At 38.2% G+C, this 25,352-nt stretch overlaps 1 protein-coding gene across 4 annotated transcripts in view; it reads left to right on the top strand.

Moving 5' to 3' along the window:
- Positions 1-25,352, top strand: part of Fhit (fragile histidine triad diadenosine triphosphatase) — a 1,290,154-nt gene that overhangs the window by 1,126,860 nt on the left and 137,942 nt on the right. For all 4 annotated transcript variants that reach the window (XM_048356064.1, XM_048356065.1, XM_048356062.1 and 1 more), the window contains one exon: positions 2,391-2,459. In XM_048356064.1, coding sequence (XP_048212021.1) covers positions 2,391-2,459 — 69 coding nt within the window. The remainder of the gene's footprint in view (positions 1-2,390; positions 2,460-25,352) is intronic.

The following is a 25,352-nucleotide window of genomic DNA, read 5'->3' as shown; positions in this document are numbered from 1 at the left end:
AAATGAGGTCAGGGGTAGGCCCAGTCCCTGGAGATTCCCCCAATGGAAGTTCACAGCCAGCCATATTAGTGGTGAATAGCAACTAACCTATTCCTAATGACAGAAAAGAACCAGGCACCATAGTCAGAGTACAGGAAGTCAGAAATACTCTAATAAGTATGTTTCCACAGAATTCCATAGAGTAGGCAAAAAAGGGAGTGGCTTTGATGCCTATTATTAGCACAGTTGGCAAGAAGATAGTCATAGTCAGAGGATGGTTCTCAAAGGATCACCGTGGCCATCCCAAGTACCACTTGGGAGCTTGTTAGAAATGTAAATGGTGACAGGCTGATAATCTATATTTTACCAAACCCCAGACACATTCTGAAGTATGAGAGTTGCTCATCAAAGCAACAGAAAGAAATGTTGTCAAAAGCAGTAGTTTCACAATGACACACAGGAGCCTGTTGGTGTGATCCTCAGTCCCTCAAGGTGAGTTCTACTTGGTCTTCAGGTTCAATTTAAAAAAAAATACATTGTAAATAATCCCACTGCACCTGCATGTAGTAAGTACTCTTTGCTTAGCACAGTGCTAAACACTTCCTTAGCAGATTGAATCTTAACAATCTTATGTAACAGGGGCTTTTGCAATCCCTGTGATAGACAAAGACATGTGAAATACATTGACAACATTCATCCTTATCCATTCTCTTTCTGCTGGTTCTCACCCCTCCAACTAGGACCAGCTCCCTGCTACTCCGCAAGAGCCTGTTTTACATTCTGGTTATTAATTTTCTTCTATTTTTCACCACATTTTCCTATATATTAATTACACATAGGGATTTCACTTGGTCTTCTTTTTAAAAAAATATTTTATTTATCGTTTGTGTTTATGTGGTACCAAAGAATTGAACCAAGTATCTCATGTATGCTAGGCAAGCACTCTATCACTAAGCCACTTTTCCAGCCCCTGGTCTTCTTTTTAAGTCATTCAGGCTGTGGCTTCTGTCAATGTCAACCAGAGTTCACACTGTATGGCTTTCTCCTTAGAATTTGATTCCTGAGTAGCTTTGTGCTTTATTTTTCTTTGTTTGGTTTTTGTTTCTCCCTCTCTAAATGTTCTTATAGTCTTTGTGAAGGGCTGAAGTCAGCCCTTGCCCCAGTTGCTAAGGGATCCATGACTGGTTTTACCATTGACCTGAAAATATTCTGGCCAAAATAAGAAGCTATTCTTTTGAGACTATATTCTCAGTGGCCAACTTGAAGCTCCTCTCTGTATAATTCACCTTAGACTTCCTTGATTCTTGCCTCCTCATATACACAAAGCCACAGAGACACTCAAACTTATGTCCTGTTGAGGTCCATTGAAGGCTGGTGTCCCAATCACAGTAACCAAGGAGGGGTGGCCAGGAGCAGGGATGGAATTTGATTCTTTCCTGCCTCATGTTTAAGCTTTTCATTTTCATGTTCTTCTCTATTATTTGTAATAAATGCATGAACATAGCTCAAGGCCAGGAGAAAGGTTTAATAGTAGCTAAGATACAATTAATGTTATTGGGAAAGTAAAACTTTTACATGGCAGTCTAGCCTTGAAGAGTATATTGAATTAGATGTACTGTGAACCTTGATTCAGAATCTCTCCATAATAGCATTTCTACATATATTGCTGGGATGCTTTCATAGACTAGAGAAATTGGTGGTTGCAACGATTAAATTCACAGAATGAGTGTATATGCAAATGAAGAACAAGGTAGCCAGACCCAGGTGACCCATTTCCTATGCTGTCCTGCCTTTCCCGTGGGCCTGTTACATCTCTGATCATTGATTTCCTCATCTATAAAGCAGACATAATTTTAAAACAGGATTTTTTAAGAATAGTAAATGAAATAATACCAGGTACACAACTTTGCTCTCAGAGTAAACAACATACTGAATCATAATTGTTTATATGACTCTTCCATAAGTAGTATTCAAAGCTCTGAGTCTATAGTTTGATCTTTATTACTTCTTCCTCTTTTATGCAGTTCTCTGTGAGCCAATTCTTACCTTTTGTCAATTTCAGAGTCAAAATAGCCATCTTTTAAGACACACTGTCATTTCAAAGCCCTGGCTAAATACAACCAAGAGTGACAAGTCTGAATAATTTCACAGAGCCTCTAAAGTACTCTGGCATTTCACTCAAACTCATATATGCCACCAAGTTGCTCTCTCTTGTTTTGTGCCTGTCTGTTCTCAGCAGATTTCAGATAGAGTTACTGAAGGTGAATATCATCTTCCTCTGAAAAATAATCCTGCAGAAATCAATGTGGAGTAATTGGGCTCCGTGAGAGCATTACTGTCAAGTCTAAGAATATGTGGGGAGGTAATCACATTTTATTTATTTATTTATTTTCTTTCTTGTACATTTGCAGCACGTTCATGTCCATGTTCTTCCCAGGAGGGCTGGAGACTTCCGCAGGAATGACAGCATCTATGATGAGGTGAGTCTGCCCTTTCGAATCTTCTTATTTGATCATGGAGACTGTCGTTGTGATGAAATCAACCTAATGAACCAGGTATCACCCTAGAGATGATCGTAAATGGGATTCTGTCCAGTATCACTTGCAAAGCGGCAATAGAGGCCAAGGAGACAAGAATGGCCATCGTGGGAACCTAAGATAAATGAATTATAATGATTTTCTTTTTCAGTTGAAACCCAGTAGCAACTGTATGTGTCTTTGTGATTTCTGAACTGTCATTTACTAGGACACTAAAGGTTTCTGTGGTGATTTGGACCTGAGTCTCTAGACAAGAAGATATACATTGCCACCAATGCAACTCTTACAGAATGATAATATGATCTTTTTAGTCAAATGGTACATTTACTTTCTAACACATATTTGAACTCAGCTTGTCTTTCCAAAGACCATCTATTCAAAGTAGAACTAGATTGGTTTGAATTATAAGAGTATAACTTGCTGTATTATAAACATGTCAGTAATTAACTGGTTTCTGGGTCCTGTTATTCAAGATACAAACCGGAAATGAAATGAGCACACCATGTATCAGCAAGAACCAGGTGATCTAAGGTGCTGTTGGTATGAGAAATTTCTGGTATTCATTCGCCCTGTGAAGAACAGATAGCCTATGATGGTTTAGACTGGAATAAAATAGAAGTCATCTCCGTTTATTTGCTTATTCCAGACATGCTCCACATATATGAGAGTTTATCAAATGGTGCTAGTGCCCTAGAGTGCTTAGCAGAAAAGAGCCTTGAGGCTTGTTTTGGACTTAACAAGGAAAAGTGCTTTGATTGATTAGAAGTGTCCACCGTTAGCATCAAATAGAAGAGAACTATATTAGTCTTTTATTTCATACTTTGGTTCCAACCCTTTGGAAGTTATTTCTGGAATGTCAGTGCTTCTAGAATAAATATATTTCAAAAAATAATTCAAAATGATTTTGAATAATCTCAAAAATAATTTTGAACTCAGGACCTCATGCTTGCTGGACAACTGCTCTACTACTTAAGCCCTACTCCCAATTATTTATGCTTTAGTCTTTTTAAAGAAAGGATCTTCTATGCCTCTATCAGAAAGAATGACATTGTTCCATTTGTAAGGAAATGGAAGGACTTGGAAAATGTAATACTAAGTGAAGTGAGCCAGACCCAAAGAAACATGGACTCTATGGCCTCCCTTATTGGGAATAATTAGTACAGGTTTAGGCAAGCCATAGCAGAGCATCACAAGGCCCAATAGCTATACACTTATGAACACATAAGATGATGCTAAGTGAAATGAACTCCATGTTATGGAAACAATTGTTATATCACAGTTGTAACTACTTTCAACGTCCTATGTGTAGTTTCTATTATTGATGATGTTCTTGTATCACCTTCCTGTGGTTGTACCTACACTATCTCTGTAATCTTATCTGAGTATATTGGAAACCGTATTTACTGGTATTGGAAATAGGAAATTCAAAGGGAATACCAAATGTGAGAGACACAGGGTAAAAAAAGAGAAACAACTACAAAAGCAATACTTGCAAAACTGTTTGGTGTAAGTGAACTGAACACTTGGGGGGAGAGGGAAAGAGGGGAGGGCGGGGGGCATGAGGGACAAGGTAACAAACAGTACAAGAAATGTATCCAGTGCCTAACATATGAAACTGTAACCTCTCTGTACATCAGTTTGATAATAAAAATTTGAAAAAAAAAAAGAAAGGATCTTCTTTAAAAAAAAAAAAAGAATCTTCTATTTTTGTCCAGGGTAGCCTCTGACCACAATCCTTCTATCTTTAGCACCCTCACATAGCTAGATGGCAAATGTATGTCTTCATGACCAACTTATTGATTGAGATGTGGGGGTCTCATTAACTGTTTGCCCATACTGGCCTTGAACCAAAATACTCCTGGTCTCCACATTCCAGGTATCTGGGCATGAAACCTCTGTACTAAGTCCTCAAAATACAGTTTTTGTGCCAGTAGTAGGGATTCAATTCAGGGCTAGGTACCTTCTCTTTTTCATTCAAGGATGGCAATGTTCCACTTTAACCACAGCTCCACTCTAGCATTTTAGTGACAGTCTCATAGATTTCCCTGCCTGGACTCTTCTTCAAACCACAGTCTTCTGATCTCAGCCTTTTGAGTAGTAGAGATTATAGGCATGAGCCACTAGCATGTGGCTCTCTCTCTCTCTCTCTCTCAATAGATAGATAGATTTAGATGTGTGTGTGTGTGTGTGTGTGTGTGTGTGTGTGTGTGTGTGTGTGTGTGTGTGTGTGGATGCCTATCCTGAGGCTTAAACTCAGGGCTTGGGCACTTACCCTGAACTTCTTTGCTCAAAGATAATGTTTTACCACTTGAGCCACAGATCTACATCTAGCTTTTTTTTTTTATCATTAATTGGAAATAAGAGCCTCACAAGCTTTCCTGCCCAGGCTGGCTTTGGATCATAGTCCTCAGGTCTTAACCTCCTGAGTAGCTAGGATTAAAGGGGTGAAATATACATTCCTTTCAAAATACATTCCTTTAAATTTTGCTAGATTTTCATAGGACACTGCCAGGTAAAAAAAAAAAAATCCCTCCCACCCCACTTCCTTTCATAATTGTCTTTACCTGATCTCCAAGGATTGCATAAAGTATGTCCCTTTCTGTGAGTTGATAGGGTTTCTTTGCAGTAAACTGATCATTGAAATCGTTACCAAAATGCAAATAAAGACTGTGAAGTCAGCATGTGATGATGAAATTCATCATTAACTTTTCTGAGACTCATTGGATCATTGGCAGTGATGAGTTATGACTGAAGGATGTTTTTCACATCTCATGCTTCTGCGTTTTCTAAGAGCTGTTGTGGATTTGTGTAGGGTGGAAATGGCCTAGTCACTGGTATGTAAGTATTGGTTTGTGAACCAGTTGCTGAGAAATCTCAGTTTGCATAGTGATTATGTGCCAGTATCTAGTTAAAGATAGATAGGCAGGAATCATTATTATATACATCTAGGAAAACTCACAGAAGATTCTGGTTCTTGACTAGGAGTGTGGGAATTGGCTCTCTGCCAGTCGGCCCTCCAAAACCCATTCAACAATGTCACAACTTGAACTCATTTCATGGGATGTGGAGTACAGGTTTTGGGGGTTGGAAAAAGAGCTGAGTCTATATTGGGAGTATCACGAGGTACAGCATAATTATAAAGGGATGCATTTAAAAATACAAGTACTAATCTTATTAACATAAACTTAGGTGAATAAAATGTTGCCAAGCACAGGTTATTTTAATGAATAAATTAGCACATGATTTATAGACAAGTGAATGCTGCTAGAGTGGAATTAAAAGTGCTTGAAAACACTGTTTTCTTAGGTTGAATGGTCACCTTGAAATCTTTATTTTCCAAATGCACCAATGACGTATATGGACGTATTTCAGTCCAGCTCAGGTCATACAAATATTACATGTCTGAACTTTCTCTACCCTTACATTTTTTTGTCCTTGTCTGTATGCTCTCCTGGTATATCTACTACTAGCAAAACATTTATTATATATTTAGAGGACCATCTCAAAACTAATTACCAAGAGTTATGTTTTCAATCATTGGGTAATTCATAAGTAGTGTAGGTACTATCTACTGAAAGGAGATTATGGCACAAGACTATAAGGAGATTGAACTCTGCAAATGAAGTTCATTTCCCAGTACCACCTCTTAGGTTTGACATTGAGAAAGCCACTTGATCTCTAGGTTTTAATTCTCTTGTGAGAAGATGGAAATATTAGGTTTAGAATACTGTCATGAGTATTTCATGTACTGGAAATATTATTTCAGGGATTAATCTGTGATAGCCATTGATTAATGGGAGCTAGTTCTCATGTTACTACTATTACTTTCTTTTTAAAAGTTAGCAATATGAGTGAATGAATACCCCATATTTTTAGCCAGTTCATTGATTTTCCCACCCAGGGACCCTGTTTTCAATTTTCTCTCTGCTTTTATCCAGTCACTCTGTTTAATCTTCCTCTTTTAACAAGCATATTTCTCCAGTTTGAATACATAAGAAAGTAAAGTCTAGATAGAAAGAGGCACAGGAAGCATGAAGCATTTCTCAGGCATTATTGGTACAAGATGTAGTATACATTAGACTGAGTGATCTTAATCAGAAATGATAGGATGATGAGGTATCACATTCTTTATACTGATGAAATCACTCACTGTGGATTATGCATCTCTTCATGACATGCAACAAACACACTGCCTTGGAGGGCGATGGGTAGGAAACAGGGACTGAAAGAGATTGAACTCAGTAAATAGAATTGTATTTCTACCGCTGCAGATTTAGAAAAGGATGCTGGAAAGAAATCTGAGATTATGTCAGCTAGGATGTTACCATATTTTTGTGCTGTTTTTAGGGAGGATAGTGATAAGGTGGAAAAGATTCAGAGAAAGAGATATGGAATAGTAAGTAAGAGATTGGAGAGGAGTTGATGATTCTGAGCCTGGGCACTCTTCTTGAGTTCTTCAGCTCAAGGCTTCTGCTCTACCACATGAGCTACAGGGTCACTTCCAGTTTTCTGGTGATTAATTGGAGATAAGAGTCTCAGGGACTTTCCTGCCCCAGCTGGCTTTGAACCGTGATCCTCAGATTCTCAGAGTACCTAGCATTACAGGCATGAGCCACTAGCACCTGGAAGGTGCAGATTTTGATACAGATAAAGGGACTACTTGTAGGAAGAGGGCAGTGACTGTTTTGAAATATGCCATGTGCTGATAGATAGAAAAAGTGTCAAAGATGTTCTCTGCGTCTCCAGAGAGAAGATCTGGAGTTATAAGGCTACAGGAAAACAAACTCATCATAATGATAGATCGATTTAGAGAAAAGCAACAACATCTAAAAGCAGTTTGAGTACATGGTGAAATCTTTCCTCATTGGGTTCCTTCAGGTAGAGATTGGATGGTTTTGAGTCTTCAGGAGAAGCACCCATTTGCTCATTTCATGGACCATAGGGTTCTGCAGTTCCTTTCTTTGCAACTATGGCCTGTTTGATCCCTGCCTCCATTTTTAGGCTGTGCAGGTTCTATGATAAACAGCAGGATGGGGGGAGGGAGGTGGAGGTTGTTAGTCGTATAATCACATTTTAGTTTTACTGCCTAATAAAACATGTTCTTTTTGTTTAGTTCTCTTGACTTTTATGAGACATCATTCTATTGAATTTTCTCATTCCCAGCCTACTTCCTGCTTTTTGTTCTCTACTTCAGCATGACCTATCTAGGGTCCATGGTCTTTGTTTACCTCCTTTTATGTGTTTCATTACTGTCTGCAAAGTATTTTTCAATGATGTGCTTTATTTTTTACCGCAAAGTATCTTTTAATGAGTTTAAATGTTGTTAGGTATGACACTCATTCTGTAGGTTTGTAGGGCGCCCATGATTCTCCCTGTCTTACTAAGATTGCATTGCTTATCTGGTCCTGAGTGTTGTTTAAGCTTGAAATTCTATTTCACCTCTTCTCTCTGCCACTCAAATGTTACTGTTCCCAGGATCCTCTGCCTGGCCCACCAAGTATGCCGTTTATCTGTAACGTCCACTTCACCTTCCTACTCACTTACTCATTACTGTGCCATGGCCCTGAGTAAGTTAATTAACTTCAGTTAGGAGTCCTGTAGCTTTCATTCTCTCTCACTGCTTGTTTTTGTCAAATATATTACTTTTGTTCTCACTTCAGAGCCCTTGAGCATGTTCTTAACCTGTAGCATCTATCATCTTTCCTCCCCTGTAATGTACGTTCATGTCTTTATCCAAATCTCAGCTCAAAGTCATATTATGGACATGACTCAAAGAGTCCATTTCATGGTCCTGCTCCATCTAAAACAATCTATCTTCTATCCCTTCTCTGGTTTTGTGTCATTTCCATGCTCATATCCTTCTTCACATCATATACAAAATAATTTATTAATTTATGTTCAGTGTCTGCATCTCTCAACTGCTGAAAACCTAGGCAGGCACAGTGGGTTCTCAGTGAGTGTGAAGTGGATGGGCAATGAAAGAACAGAGGGTTGAACTGGAACTCAGAATTCTCTGGTACTTCTAAAATCATTTAAAAGGAAAATGCATCTTTCTTTCAGAATGTTGATTCATAACTCGTCTGTACACCTTTTGAGACTTGGACATTGCATCATAGATGTCTGTGGTTAAAGGGGCTCTGACAGAACAGAATCATTTAGTTGGAAATTAGAGTCAGGGGGCTGAAAATTGTGGCACAACAAAAGAGCTGGAGAAGCAATTACAAACCTTTTCTGATTGCTAAGCAAGTCTGGTAGGCATATGGCAATGATAGGTAACCTGTTAACTTCAAAACATGTCTGCCTACAACAAATACAGAGATCACTGAAAGCAGTCTTCAGAAATACTTTTCTTTCTGACATTGCTGATCATTTTCACATGCTCTTTCTCCAGCTTTATGTCTTGCCTTTCCTTGTGCATTTTATTTACCATTTCACCCATCTCCTTTCAGAAGATGAACTGTTTGTCTCTCTCAAAACTGAGTTCAAATTCTATTCTTTCCCCCACAGAATCTCTTCTCAAGCATTTCCTTTATGGCTCTTCATGCCATGCATATCTTACTTATCTTTATCTCCCAAACTCTATAGTACAAACTTCAAATGTTCTGTGAGTTATGTGAGGCCCTCTCTGAACTCAGGGGCCCTCTGTTATCTTGACAAGTTGATGAAGATTATGTTAATGACACAAATGGGTCCTTGGACCAAAGAGCGTGTATAGCTAATGTGGAGGAGGGAGATGACTGGCACCTAATGTCATGGTACATTTTCACATTAACTCTGTAAGTCTTACCCTCACTGTGTCTCAAATAAGCAACTCTCATAACTGTGTTGCGCGATTCATCAAATGTTGATGGGTGACATTGAATGGTTGTGATTGTGTACCGTATATAAAAACCATTACTGATAAAGGCAGTGACTATTATTAAAGCAAATGGGAATAGCAATCAGCAGCTGGACAAATTCAACCATGAATTTCATAGACAGAGCAATCGTGGGTTCAAGCATGTCATGGGAAACAATTGCTTGGCTTAACACAATGCATGAGCAAAATCAATTTGCTAAAATGCGGGTCATTTGGCCCTGAGGGCTGGAGAAAACCATTATATTGCTGATGATATTTATTGTTGAACTTGGATCTCTTTCACACACCATTTGACAATGGACTCAAAGTCCATGGGTCCCTAGTTGACTCTCCAAAAAGGAAGGGATGTTTCAGTGAGACAGTTAATTAGCTTTTCTTCCCTCTGGGTTCACTGATATTCTCCTACTGAGTGGTAAGTTTCTGAGTGTTTGAGACTTTTACAGTGAAAACCTTGATATGTCTTATTCAGAATAAAATAAGAATCTCCACAGACTTTTCTATATTCATGTGGACTCTTAGACCAAAGAATCTGGATATAACACAGCCAATAAAAGCATGTAGTAATCTAGTTTAACAGTGTGACCCCTGGTGTGCTCCCTTGTCTGCTCTTTGACTATTATTTTAATGCTAAGACGTCTGCATAGACATTGGTTTACCCTTTCATATATCCATAAAAATTGTTAGCCTTTCAGGAGAAGAAGATGAAATTAACAGAGAAGTGTTTATTTGGCTACAAGCTATTTCTGCCCCATTTTTTTCCTCAAAAAAATAAATATTAAGAGAGTAGACAGGTTAGTCTCGGGTTAGTCATCATTTTAAATAGCATCTATACAGTATAATGTGAAAGGTTGGAAACATGCAGGACTCTCTAATAATGGTACTTTGGTTCCTACCAGCACATTCCAGGATGATGGATGAAGAAATGCCCATGCAGTAATAACTCACATTTAATAATTTAATATGAAATAAGTAATAATCTCCTACCTTCATTGGTGGGGAGGTTAACCAACACACATGCATAAGCCAAAGGAGTTAAGGGAAGATAAAGAAAAGGGCACATTCTAAGAGTAAGACAACAAGAAATCAGGAAGAATTGAATAGGCAGTTTCCCAGATCTGGGATGCTAGGGATCATAGATAAGTAAATACAAGGATTCTTCCTTCCTATCTATTGGCAGGATGACTCCAGAAGGTAAAACACACACACATACACACACATACATACATACATACATACATACATACATACATACATACATACATACACACATGGTTTTCCACAGGTATCATGTCTTCAAATCTCCTGCAGCCACAGTCCCTAGATGCTTGGGTTCTTATTGCGGTAAAGATAAATTAGTGACCTTTAAGAAAAAAAAAAAAAGCAAACATGGATGGGCACTGAAGAAAAACATAATTAAACAAGGCAGAAAAATACCTGATGAAGGCGCAGATACCATTAGGCTGAGTCACACAACAAAAGAATACCAGTGTTACATTTTTTTCCCTTAGAATTTGCTTTGAGAAATGCTATCCTACATCAATTTTTTTCAGAATTTCCCTTCACTTTCATTTGAATATGCATGGTAGTGTGATATAAGCAAAAAAAAAAAGTTGAGCACATCACTACATTCATAGAATTCATGATGAAACTACTTACCAAATTTCTCTATTTGTCCTTCATTATTTTCTGAAGAAGACTTTGCTAGGCAGAGTTCAGTCTACCCTCTATGATGAATTCTCTCTCCAGACTTATTTCTCCAGAAAGCTGTAAAGTTATTGCTAGTGAAGGTGGGAGGTCTGAGAGGTCCTTATAGTTGTGTCCATCTGTCTGGTTGTCTAAATCCAGAAGGGAGTAATTTATTTTTCTTCATCCACAATTAGATAACACAGGAGATATGTCAGCAAACTGAGTTTAGGCCCTTCATTTCTTATCAAGATTTTGTTAAGTGCCTTCAGAGACAACCAGATAGATTCCTCTACACAGAGGTTATGTTTATTATCCTTTCTTTTCTTTTTTTTGTGAGGAATGGTAAGGTGGTATAGGTTTTGAACTCAAAACCTGGTGCTTGCTAGCTGAGCACTCTTCCACTTGATCCACAAGCTCAGTCCTTTTTCCTTCAGTTATTTTTAAAATAGTGTTTAAGCTTAGACTGGCCTGACCTGTGATCCTTCTGCTTATGTTTCCTGTATAGTGTGATGACAATCAGGTACTACAGGTACTACCATGTCCAGGTTTTCTATTGGTCGAGGTAAGGTCTTGTACAGTTTTTGCCAGTGCTGGCTCGAACCATGATCCTCCCTGTCTCAGCCTCCAGGGGTAGCTAGGGTTTGGGCATGGGCCACCACACTTGGCTATTTTCTATCGTTTTGATGCTAATGTCACCATGGATGCTCATGGAATAATCCATGCCTTTTGGGAGACAGAGAGCCACTATAAAGATTAGCATTTTTGTGGATGACTTGGTCAGCCATTACTAAAGTGAAAAGAGGATCATTATATGGTCTTTTGAGATAATATGGAGTTCAGAGTAGTTCTTTAGATCCAGATTTGTTGATGTTCCCTCCCAGTTCTCTCTCCTTGAATAGACTGTGTAACTTCTGCCTATCTGTTTTCTCATCTGTAAAAATGGTCATGAGATTGCTGCAAGAATTAAACAGCTTGTCGCATTTGAAGTCCTAAGGTGATGATGCATGACACATAAATTTAAATAAGTGTCAGCTATTTTAACTGATATAAGTCCTAACAATATTAACCTGTGAGCATAATAGAAAATATTGGGAGGAATTGTTGGAAGTCAGTCAGAAGTCAGAAGCTAGGGTAGGTGGCTGGCCAGAGTTCACCTGTGGAGCCCAGGAAGACATGCAGTTCCCAGGAACTCATCAGAGTTCATCAAGTTCAGTGTCATGACATATGCACATGGACCCAGGCCTTCAAGACAAAGCTCCATAATCTGTGAGCATATTAAATGTGTCAGCTGTCTCATCTTAGGAACCCATAGCATACCAACCAACATTTAACACCATAAGGATTTCTTCCAGAAAGAAGAAATTCTGACTTAGGATTTCAGGTCTTTGCAAATTGCTTTAGTTTACTGGCAAGCAGCAATTTCTGGAGATGGTCACAATTCACCCTCCTTGGCCCCAATTTAGAAGAGCATGTTGGGAAATGCCATGATTAAAAAGTAAAATCAAGGAAAGGCTGTTCCACATACATAGCTCTAAATTCTACACATTGACCATCGTGACTTTTTTCAGATTTTCAGGTGCTTAATATTGAACTTAGTATTCAAATCTCAGTGTCTCTCCTCTCTCCCATATTTGAAATAAAGAAAGAGAAAAATCAAATAGCATTTAGATTAACTATATTAACTCTGACTCTTAGTCTTTGTTCCTTTCTAGAAAAAACTACAGAAAGATAATATTATAAAATTATTCTTGTTTAATTAGAGTCCAAAGGGCTAGACTTACAGTAGGTGATAAGATAGGTTTGTGTGTATGTGTGTGTATATATATATATATATATACACACATATATATTACTTTAACCCTTGTAAACTTAACAAGATAAGTTCACTTGAAACTAAATCTCATAGAAAGCATCTCTCTTAAGCTATTAATGGTAAAGCCTATTCGTAAAATCCTTAATGTTATAAAGTCTGTTTGACTACCAAGTCTTCTCTTTTCATGACCCTTTACCTTTGTGTAAGGAAAATAGTTTATTTTAATGAAAAACTCCAAGATAATAAGATAAGGTTTTTTGTTTGTTTCATTTGTTTTGTAACTTCCTGTGCGAATTTTTGGTTTTCAGATCCCTCTTCAACCTTAAACACAAATCCTCCACATCCTATATTTTCACTAAGCCCTGTAGATCTTAGACATACTACTAATTAAGTATTTAAGATGTATATGGGGGGAATTGCATTTTCCAAAGTTAGTATTTTCTGTTTTTAGGATACAACTCAGTGGCTTCAAGCTATGAAAGTTTATTATAACTTTTTTTTATAGAGTTAAAGAAAAACCCACCACACACTCTAACAAAGCTTCTACAATTCCCAAGGTCATCCTATCTGAGCTGCCTTTGTGCACTGAACTTCTTAAATACTATTGCATGCTTATAGTGTATTCATGCCATAACACACTAAAATATTTAAAGGGAAATTGCTGCCTTATTTTTTCTCAAAAATAAACATTCCCTGTTTACAACTCTCAGTGGAGCATAAATATCTTCTAGGCCAACTGTACTACTACCTGTTAGAAATCCTTCTTATATTAGTAGTAACTAAGAAACTCATAGAATATTCCCTTTGCACTGAAATGCAGCCTTCTCAGGCACATCTTTTTTTCCTTTAGAAGAATTTTCTGTCTTCTTAGAAAACTTTTCAGCATTTATTAGAAGGATATTGCACAGTTGGGTCAAATCTATGCATGAGCTAGGTTCTCTGATCATCTTGATCGTATCAGTCGATGGATGTGAAAACTGTATTTCATTTTAGCAGCTTTAAATAGGCAGCCTAACTTGTTTTCTCAAATTATCCACCATTCCCCCCCAACCTGAGATGTTTACCATTCACTTTCCTCCTGTGGGTTCTAGAAAGGTTTTTCTTTGAGGTCTCATCTGATAGCCAAGTGTGTCAGATTCTTGAAAAAAAATGTATTTATTCATGATCTGGATAACTTCTTGAGAGAAGTTTGGGCAAGATTTTCATTCCTTGGTAGCACCTTCAAATGGAGAGGGAAGATGTGATGTGATTCTTAAATTAGTATGCTGATGAGTTGTTACATAGAAATGGAGTGTAAAAATAGGACATAAAGTTATGTCTTCCTTCATTGTTGCAGAAGCTGAGGCATAGAGACCTCAAATCTTTTCTTAGGACACACAGTCAGAGTCAGACCTGGGATTCTAACACAGGATTTCTGGCTCTAGAGTCTGGGTTCTCTTTTGCTTTGCTGCCTTTATGAGTATTTTCTTTTTCCTACCCTCTGACACTCAGAAAGATCCCATCATCTCACAGAGTAGATTTTCAAGACATGCTTTGCGGGTGGGATCTGTTACTTTCCTAGTCTTTTGGATTCAATCTATTTTCCCATTCCTCACCATTAATTTTGTCAGCTGCTAGTACCATTACTTTGGGGAACATTTTCTTCCTTCCTGTCTAAACCTCCTCTCAAGAAAATCGTGTATCTCAATTAGACAATTATAACAACAGTTGTAAAAAAAAAAAAAAAAACACTGTTAACCTTCCTGAGATGACAAAGTATGTTTTAATCTAAACACGCCTGCTAGAAAAGAATGAAAAATTTAAAACTGGACCATCAGGCCTTAAGCTAGAGGTACATTGTCCCTTTGCTTGTAATTCCAAAATCAAATCACAAAGGCCAACTCTGTAACTGTACACTTTCTGGAGGCTACCTGAAAAGTCATTTGATAAATTATTCCCAGAGACACCTGCCAACATTCTACAAGCTAAACCAATTCAAATTAAGTGAAGTAAGCCAGTCTCAAAGAAACATAGGCTCCACAGTTTACCTCATATGTAATAATTAGTATATGTCTAATATAGTCCTAGCAGTGGATCACAATAGCTCAATAGCTATTTACATATGGCAATATAAAATGATGCTAATCAAAATGAATTCCAAGATATGGAAACAAGAGAGTTTTTTGAAATGTACCATGTGAAGTTATTTCTCCCCCCCCCCAATTTGGTTAATCCCCTGTTGTCACTGTTTTTTATTTGTGTATACTTTATACTGTACATAAGTTTATCTGATTTGGGGAAGGGAAGGGGAATAACTAAAAAAGTGAGAGAAAGGACAAAGGGTGAAGCAATGCAATAGCAATACTCACAAGACACTATTTTGGAAATGAACTTTATAACTTGTGGTGGAAGGGATCTGGAGGGAGGGAGGAAAGTGGGAGAAAAGGAGGGAGGGGCTAACAGTATTGGACAAGAAATGAACTCATTACATTACTTATGTCACTGTAACCCCTCTGTATATCACCTTTACAATAAAATAAATTTTTTAAAAGACAGACTGATACGCAAACCCCTCATATTTGGAATTGCTTCAACAAGCTGTGAAAAGAATAATTGACATTTTTATGTTATACTTATCTAGGTTCAAAAATAATTGGCCAGTTGCCAATAGCTCATGTCTATAATCCTAGCTACTCAGGAGGCTGAGACCTGAGGATCGTGGTTCAAAAACAGCCCAGGCAGGAAAGTCCTTGAGACTCTTATCTCCAATTAAGCACCAAAAAAGCCAGAAGTGGAGCTGTAGCTCAAGTGGTAGACGGATAGTCTTAAGCCAAAGGTCAAGGAAAGTGCCCAGGCCCGTTCAAGCCCCAGGAACAGCAAAAAAGGGCGGGGGGGGGGGGGGGGCGGGCGGGGAAACTGTATCAAAATACTCTATCTGTGCTATGGTTTTCAAAGTAGCACTGTGTGTGTGTGTGTGTGTGTGTGTGTGTGTGTGTAAAACTTGTATAATTGGCCAATTACTTTGAAAAGTCTAAACATGCAATAAGTTCAGTGCCAAATTACAGAGGAATATATTTTAATGACATATTTATATATGTAGCCACTAAATGAGTTCTTAAGACTAACTTTAATGATGTAGAAATATTGAGGCATAATCTGGGACGAGAGGGGCATGCAAATAGAATAAAATAAAATGGAAGCATATGGGCCTTGTAATTCAAGGGCATGTAGCTCCAAATAGAATGCTAGATCATTCCTATTCTGTGCTATGCCCTGTCTGATGTTTCCTAAACTTCACATAAATGAGCGTTCAAGGATTCTATTATTAAAAATATTAGAGGTCACTTGTGGAACACAGACAGCTCTGTCCTTTTCCACTTCCTGACAGAAACTAATGCTTACTTGGCAATTATTTTGTGCTCATAGTAGAAAAAAAATTGATTTTAGTTTGGGTGAAGATCTCCTGGGAAAAGACTTGTGTGCGACCTATCACATAAGTGGAAACAGTGAGACAAAGAGCCTTCTGGGGATTTCTACTTTTCTGACTTGTATGGGGAACGAAGGTACTACTCAGGATGAAATGGTCCCTGAATTCCTCTGAGGTGCAGAGGAAAAGATGCAAGAAAATTGATGGTCATTGCTGACATGGTTCTCGGCAGCCCCATGATAACAGTTAACATATACTACCTTGGGTTCCTTGTCCATCACTTCCTCTCTTACCATGTCTGAGGCTCCTTTGAGCAACTCATATAACAGATGTCCATTTCCCAGTCACCCACATTGCCATACAAATAGGAAATAGTCTTCAATTGTAAACTTCAGTGTCTAGATATGGTAGTAAACCGATTCGTTGCCCCCAGGGCTGGGTTTTGTTCAGTAAGGCCAGTCCTATCTTCATCAGTCCAGGTTTACAGTTCCATCCTATCCTGTTTTACAGCCTCTCAATCTAGCTAGCCATTCTATCTCCTGGAACCTTTACGAGCAGCATGACATAGAGGGTGGGCCAGGATGGTATGGCCCTTGATTGTTCTTCCTTTGACATCTGATTCGTCTAATCTTGTGTCCTCCCTTGGCTAATACCCATCATCACAGAGGAGATGGTGATCTTTGACTTCCCACATCCTACAAGGTACCTTGTCCCTGGTAGAGACATGGCCTCGGTTGAGAAGCAGTCTCTCTGAGTGCTTTCCTATCTTGTCACACTCAGACAAGTTTGTCTGTTCCTCTACATTTTTCTGGGACCTCAGGCAATTTAGTTCTCCCTTGCCCTTACCAGACTTTCATGTTGCTCTCATGCTCTGTCTTCACTGGTTTGCAAAGCTCAGTCCTATCAAGATTCTTGATGGGAAGAGAAGATTGCATTCACACTCAACCCTTAGACTCCCAAATTTAAAATGATGGCTTACAATAAATCTTCAGAGAAGCCAAACAGTGGCCTCCCAGAGATGTGTAGTTACTAATCCCCAAAACATGTAAGGAAGCGATTCAGTTAAAGATACTGATCAAGCAGGGCACTGGTAGCTCACACCTTTAATCCCAGCTACTCAGCTGGCTGAGATCTGAAGATCATGGTTCAAAGCCAGCCCAGGTAGAAACATCTGTGTCTCTTATGTCCAATAATCTACTCAGAAAGCCAAAAGTGGTGCTGTGGCTCAAATGGTAGAATTCTAGCCTTCAGCACAAAGATAGCACCCAAGGATAGCACCCAGGCCCTAAGTTCAAGCTTCAGGACTGGTAAAAAATAAATAAACTTTTTAAAGGTGCTAATCAGTTGCACTTATACCATGAAGAGATTATCCTGGATCATCTGAGTATGTCTAGTATAGTCACAAATCTTTAAATGTGGAAGCAGGAGGCAACATAATTAGTATCAGAGTTCTGCCTGGTGAGAAAGACTTACCTAGTCATTATTGCCCTTGATGAAGGAATTCACGAGCCACTTACACTTGATCTCTTATTTTGCCCTAATTCTGTCCCTTCTCCAACTTAATGCTCAGTTTTCAAGCCTGAGGGTGGTAGGTGGAATTGTTCTGCCTCCTCATCCCTATATGCATCCTACTTCCTCACTCAATCTGGGGTAGCACCTTTTGGGCTTGGGAGCCAAGCTAGTGCTGAGACATTTCTAAGCAGTTAGTCTCTCTTCCCTTTAGCCAGGAGATCCAGTAAGGAAATGCCACACCACTGACTACTCTGAAACATTAACCTGCCTCGTGTGGTTTAGAAACACCTGGCCATGAAGATGCTAGAAAAGTAAAAACCACAGTGCAACACAGGGTGTTGCTAAAGGGCTAAGAAAGAAGTGGCCACCAGAGGATGGGGCCATCAGAAAGACCTCACATGCTGAGGCTCACATACTGGCTCTATGGCTGGTAAGACTATAAGCCATTCTTTTTTGTTTGTTTCTGGCTCGGTTTCCCTATCCTTCTATGAAGAAGTGCTCATCTTGGTCACTTCTAAGCCTGGTTTTGGCTCAGATGCTTTGTAATGCTCTGACATTAAATAGTTCAAATGAGAAAAAACACTTGCCCTGAGGATTCTGTCCCTTTGATTTCTGCGGGGAAGCCACATTAGCATAGCAGACAAGGGTATTGACACTGCAGTTGACTTTTCAAATTTACTGGGCATGGAAGATAAAAGGAAAACAGGCCAGATGGAATATAAGCTCCCTACTATTTCAAAACTTAGCCAGTTCCCACTAAATGTTGGCACACACTTAAAATTGAATATCATCTTGCGTGCTGTTTACAGTTTTCAAAGTGACAACAATAGTATGCTTCAATAAGGGGGAGAGATTGTGCCGAGTGATTCTAATATTTTTGGAATTTTACTTTGTGTATAGAAATATTAAGAAAGTAATTAAAGGAACAATGGGCTGGGGAAACCATGTAACTTTTCAGTCACAGCTGTGGCTGTAGCACTCCCTGAGTGACGGGATTTCTAGGAATAGACTGAAGGAGTTCTGAGAATTTGACTCATCGCAAGAGCATTCCCTAAATAAGCTTCCATGTCTTTCATTTTGAAGAGTCCCACGTGCTGTGGTTTTTTATCTACTTTGTGTTACAGACTTCTTTGAAAACCCTTCCCCTTCTGGGGAAAATATGTAAAATATTTACATAAAATGCCATAACATTTTGCATTTAATCTTAGGACATTTTCAAGTCCCACTTTAAGAAGTCCCAACCTGGTAGAGAGGAGAATATACTTGAAGTCTAGTATATTGAGTAGAGTGCTTACACACACACACACACACACACACACACACACACACACACACACACACACACAGAGTGATATAATCAAGGAATTATCTTCATGTAGCTGGGCTTGCTGTGTCCATGAAAGCTCCAGTTGTCCATTTGAGACCTTGAAGTACTAAGTTATTCTCACTGGATAAATGTCAGAGTTACAGAATATCAGAATGTAAAAGGAGGAAGAAGGCTTTTCAAAAGAGAATATTACTAGACTTGGGATAGTGAGTTTCACTAGGTACCCAATAATTAAACTTAATATAAACCACATAAACAGAAGAGGCTGGAAGTGGCACTGTGGCTCAAGTGGCAGAGTGCTAGCCTTGAGCATACAGAAGCCAGGGACAGTGCTCAGGCCCTGAGTTCAAGCCCCAGGACTAGCCAGGCACCAGTGACCCATATGCCTATAATCCTAGCTGAGATCTGAGGATCATGGTTCAAAGCCAGCCTGGGCAGGAAAATCCATGAAACTCTTATCTCCAACCAACCACTACAAAGCCAGAAGTAGAGAAGTGACTCAAGTGGTAGAGTACTAACTAGCCTTGAGCTGAAGAACTCAAGGCCAACTGAAGGCCAGTTTTTACAAATCATTGTTATTTGCACTTAGTTATATTTGTGTGAGAGATGAGTACATTTCCAACATTTGCTGGTTTTATTGTACCATTAGAGAAAATGCTTGCCTTGAAATTTAGCTATCATAAATCTTTTTGAGTAGTACTAAGTGGTCTTTAAATAAGTAGTAAGAATTGACATATTTTGTTTTTGTCTATTTGCGCAGAAACACACATATTCTGTTTTTCTGTCCTCTAATGTGCTTTTCTATGGTGACTTTTTAAGAGCAGGATGATGACGGTAATATCTAAAATGCTTTTGGAATTAAGTTTTTGTAGATTCATAAAGTCAGATGGTTGTAGTCACTAAAAAATGATTTCTAAAAATCTGAAACTATTGATGTTCATACTTTCTAAAAAAACAATATGTACCTGTAATCCAGCTAGATAGGGGCTGTAAGTAAGTAGATCACAATCCAAGGGCAACATGGACAAAAAGCTTACTTCACTTTACCTAATGTCCTTTAGGTTGATATAAGTTGTATTCATATGGTAGGATATCTTTCTATTTTAAGGCTGAATAATACTTCTCTCTATATATATACTCCATGTTTTCTTTATCCCATCATTTGTTAGTAGATACTTAGGTTGTTTCCTAATTTGATTATTGTGAATACTTCTGAAGTGAACATGAAGGTATAGATGTCTCTGAGAGATTGTTATTTTATTTTTCCTTTAATATATTCAGATTGCTGGATCATATGGTAGTTTTTTAAATTTTTTGAGGGTCTTTAACATTGTCTTATGATGATTGCGCTTATTTACATTCTCAACAACAGAATACATAAGTTCTCTTACCAAGGCTGTTGTCTTCTAATTTTTTGATAATCCTTATCTGAAAAAATGGCTTTGGTTTTGGGCTGGGAATATGGCCTAGTGGCAAGAGTGCTTGTCTTGTATACATGAAGCCCTAGGTTCAATTCCCCAACACCACATATATAGAAAACAGCCAGAAGTGGCACTGTGGCTCAAGTGGCAGAGTGCTAGCCTTGAGCAAAAGGAAGCCAGGGACAGTGCTCAGGCCCTGAGTCCAGGACTGGCAAAAAAAAATGGCTTTGGTTTTCATGTCGTTGCTTAGTGCTGTTGAACATTTCATTATAATCTTGTTGGCTGTTTATATTTCTTCATTGGAAAAAAAGTGTATTCATGTCCTCTACTCATTTTTAAAATTTAGGTTATTAATTTAATATTGAATTGTATGAGTTCCTTAGGTATTTTGAATACATTAGAGATATATTACATGTATTTTCTCTTGTTTCATAGGTTATCTTTTCACTTTTGATTGTTTCCTTTGCTATACCGAAGCACTTCTTTGTGTTGCCAAATAATACTGTGCTCTATAGCTAGACCACATTGTGTCTATTCATAATTGAATGGAAATTTGAATTGTTTTCTCATTGTCTACTATTAATAATGTTGTTATGAATGCTGCTGTTCATTATAATGGGAGTGGAAAGATGTTTTCATTTCTCTTGGATACATACCTAGGAGAGCAAATGCTGCATCATCTTGTAACCCCATGTTTAAACTTTAAAGGTAGCGTCAGACTATTTTCCAAAGCAGCTGTAGCATTTCACAGTTCTAGCAACATTGTGGGAAGGTTGTGATTTCTCTACATTCTCATTAACAAGTATTTTCTAACTTTCTGATTATAGCCATCCTAATAAGTGTGGAGAGGTTTCTCATTGTGATTGTGATTGGATTAGCCATCCCCGATGGGTAATGATGTTGACCATCTTTTCATATGCTTTTTGATCATTTGTATAGCTTAGTTGGGGAAAGCACCATTCAGATCCCATGCCCATTATTTCAATTGGATTATTTGTGTCTTTGGTAGTGAGTTGGAATTTTATATATTTAACTCATTGTGTCCTTGTAATCCCTCCCTGGGACTTCTAGATTTCATCTTAGTGAAAGTTGTTGAAGTTATAAGATGTTTTACTTGTGGACTTAAGGTCTCACAGATAGGATAGATAAGATACATATGATAAGATCCTATCTCATAGATAGGATAGATCCAAATATTGTGTGCCCACTCATATTCGCTCAGAAAGTAGTGTAAAAATATTGATAAAACATATTAAGACATTAAAGTTTAAATAGTTGATTAAAATGGAGTATAGTTAATGCTGTGGAGTAAAAAAAGAGCTGAGTCAGATCAGAAGCAAAGACAGACAGTACAGATTTAAGTTAACAGGCAAAATAGTAAAGTTTCATTTCTTTGCCTCATGTTGATTATGCAGCTGTAAGAAAGCAAATGACCTCAAGGATCTCACATGAGGAAAGGACTGTGCAGAATCCATTCAACATGACCTAAGAAGTGGGCAAGTGGAAGGCACAATGCCTGGTAGTGCCAGAGTTAGTAGGTGAGAGGATCTCAAAGAGGCAACACTTGGTTTTGTCTGAAAGAATGAAACAGTTTCCTTCCCTGACACCTTCTTGCATACTGTAGGCTCCCCACCTTTAGTCAAAGGAGGAGTCAAAGATAGTTGAGTGCTACATAACTTAATCTGTTCAGCTGATGGATCTGCACAGCTGCTGGGAGAAAGTCTCCATGGGAAAAGGGCAAAGGTTCATTCTCTCTACACCCAAAGTCCCCCTTTGTGCAGGCTGCTACCTCAGGAGTCCCCATGAATGCACCAGGGGAGTATGGTAGATCATGCACCATGCATTTTGTTGGCCTCAGCTCTGCCTCTATGGACTTGACAAACTCTGCCTGTAAGGCAGCCGTGGGTTTTTAAATAAAGTTTTATTGAGACATAGCCATATACATAGCCATGTGCATTTGTGCATATGGTCCAAAAATACTTACTATCTGAATTTGTACACAAAGTATTTTTTCAATTCTTACTTGCCAGAGAAACAGGCCATGACAGCTGCTTCTTAAATTTTCCATTAATCTGTATCCTTTTGGTGTCATCCAAATGACAACAAAAAAATTACAAGCCACCCTGAGGAGCCATGCTTTCACTGGTTATTGTGAAGATATTTTTATCTTCAGTGAGTGGTCATGGATGCTTAAGACTGTTCTTGAAAAGTTTAGATATGAGACAATCTTTTTGCAGCCTTCTTCTGAGCAATCGCACGAGATCATTTTCCATGTATGAGAAGCTCAGTGTCTCACCTATGTCATCTAGGGTCCACATATGTGCTCCTGGAGGAAATGCCAGCTTTTACTTTGGAAGTAATGGACTTCTGAAGTTCATTGTTGATGGAGTAGCTGATGCAGGGATGTTATGCTACATGGCCAAGTAGGCTTGGTGGATCATAGAGAGATGAGGAGAGATATGGCTTTGCAATGAAGGGATGACAACAAAGATTTGGGTGACTGGCAGACTAGGGAAGGCATTTCTGCTATTTTCATTGCTATCTCTCACAAACTTGGTCTGCTTATGATCAAATGAGGCTAAGAATATTTTCCGGGTCATGAAGCATTATATTGACAATGTGTGTTAATTGCATGGTGGAATTTCTAGTGTGTGGTACTCAGGAAACATTAACAGCCATTGTCACTGTCACTCTTGTTGCTATATAGCCTCCCTTGTTGTTTTACTCTTAATAATGAGAGAACAGGTGTTTGAACATGAACTTCCTGGCTCTTCATTCATTGTCTGGGATTCTAAGATCAAAAGGCCATACAAGAAAGGCAAAGACCATAAATAATCGAAATGGGTTAAGAGTAAAAGGGTCTGTGAAGTATATTTATTGTCTAAAATATGCAACTGCAGGTCCCACTGACATTAATTGTTACCAAGCCCTAATAAGAGAGCAAAACTACCATATCTACTTGTTATTCCTAGGAATGTCAAAGTCTGTTTTTAAAATTAGAAAACTATTTTCACTTAGAAAAAATGTGGTACAATACTTACTACCAAATCTGTAGGGTTTTCTTTTTCCTGATTGGAGACTTCTTGCACAAAGGCAGCAAAATCTTCCCAGGGAAGAACCTTCGGGAAGCTACGCTTCTATTTGTCCACAGTGAAGATGGTTTCACTATTTCAACTAAGTACCTAGCAAATATTTGCTAAACAAGTCTCCTGTGCCAAGCAGTAAGCTAAGGATTTAGGGAAGAGCTAGAAAGAGTCCCTGTCCTTGAGATCTCATTTATTTTATCATGTTTACCATGTGGTAAATGGCTGTTGCCCACATAAATGCAATGTATTAAGAAAGGAAAAGCAATAGGAAGGAGATTCTCATGGATGAGGTATTTGAGTTGGGCTTTGAAGAGTGATACGAGTTTGTTAGACTGATAAGAAAGAGAGTAAAAGAAGACATGTAGTGTTGTATTGTGCCACATGGTACCCACTTGTTTCGTGTGACTAAATTTAGGTTAATTGAAATAAGATGAAACATTCACTTCCTCTAATGTAGATACACCAGACAGTGCAGAATTCAATTATTTCCAGCTTTGCAGAAAATGAGTTGATGGGTGGCATAAATAAAGTCACAGAACGACCAAGTCTATAACAAGTTCAGAACACTGCAAGTTTGGGGGATGTTGCTGTGATGATTAAAACAAAAAAACCATTTCGAAAGCAATACTTACGAAACCATTTGGTGTAAAAATCAACTGCACAATTCTTGGGGGGAGAGGGAAAAGGGGAGGGGAAGAAATGAAGGAGGAGGTAACAAGTTGAACAAGAAATTACTCTCTGCCTTACATATGAATCTGTAACCCCTCTGTACCACACTTTGACAATAAAGAAAAAAGTTTAATAAAAAATGGAGTTGAAAGGTAGAAGACAGAGAAGAACTGTATGTGGTAATTTAACATTATGCTTCTCAACCTCTGACTCTGCTTGATTCTACATACAACCAACCTTCTACCTGCCCTCTCAAAAATTGTCAATATATCTCTGGCTTATTTTTTTTATAATTAACATGTACTTAGATATATCACATGATCCAAAAACATGTATATATTATACTTGTATATATTCACACTTGTAAATGTTCTCTTGGGTTTCTGTAAAGGAAAGCATATGAGTACTTTTACTTCAGATATTGTCTGTAAGACTAAATAATTTAAATAATTTGTTACAGTCACAAAAATTATAATTATTTTCATAGCAGGGTGCTGGTCCACACTGCTGAAACGTATTTGAGAAATTATTTCTATGGTAATATATTGAACATCATTAAAAGTATTTCATTGTATGTTCATTATTTCACTGTCATTTGTAGGAGACTTAAAAATATAGAATGAACTTTAATATGGTGCTCATGAAAAGAATGAGAGAGATTTATACTAACAAGTTGTTAATTTAATCTCTGTGTTCTATGTGGTGGTTGATGAACATTAACCACTTCTCTATTATTCTGATGATTAGACTAACGTGGGATTGATCTCAGTGAAACAAAGGATACAATTTGGGATTTAATTTAGAAATTGTAGCAGCCTCTTTTGCAAGTGACAGTTCACCCCTAACTCCTTTCAGATGCCATCATTATTCTCAACAGTTCATTTACATATCCATCCATTTACACTTCAGAATTCTTTTCACTCAGAAGATGTATACTGTCCCCCTGTGCCACGCTAGGCACTGCAGCTGCCGACTGGGTAGGTTCTGCTTTCATGGAGCTAGTGCTGTCATGGGGGAGATAGCCAATGTCCTGCTACAAATAAGCAAATGAAGAATA

This window comes from Perognathus longimembris, chromosome 10 (genome assembly GCF_023159225.1).
Source record: "Perognathus longimembris pacificus isolate PPM17 chromosome 10, ASM2315922v1, whole genome shotgun sequence".
NCBI lineage: Eukaryota > Metazoa > Chordata > Mammalia > Rodentia > Heteromyidae > Perognathus > Perognathus longimembris.
The sequence above is the reverse complement of the archived record's forward strand: the minus strand, read 5'-3'. Positions and strand labels throughout refer to the sequence as shown.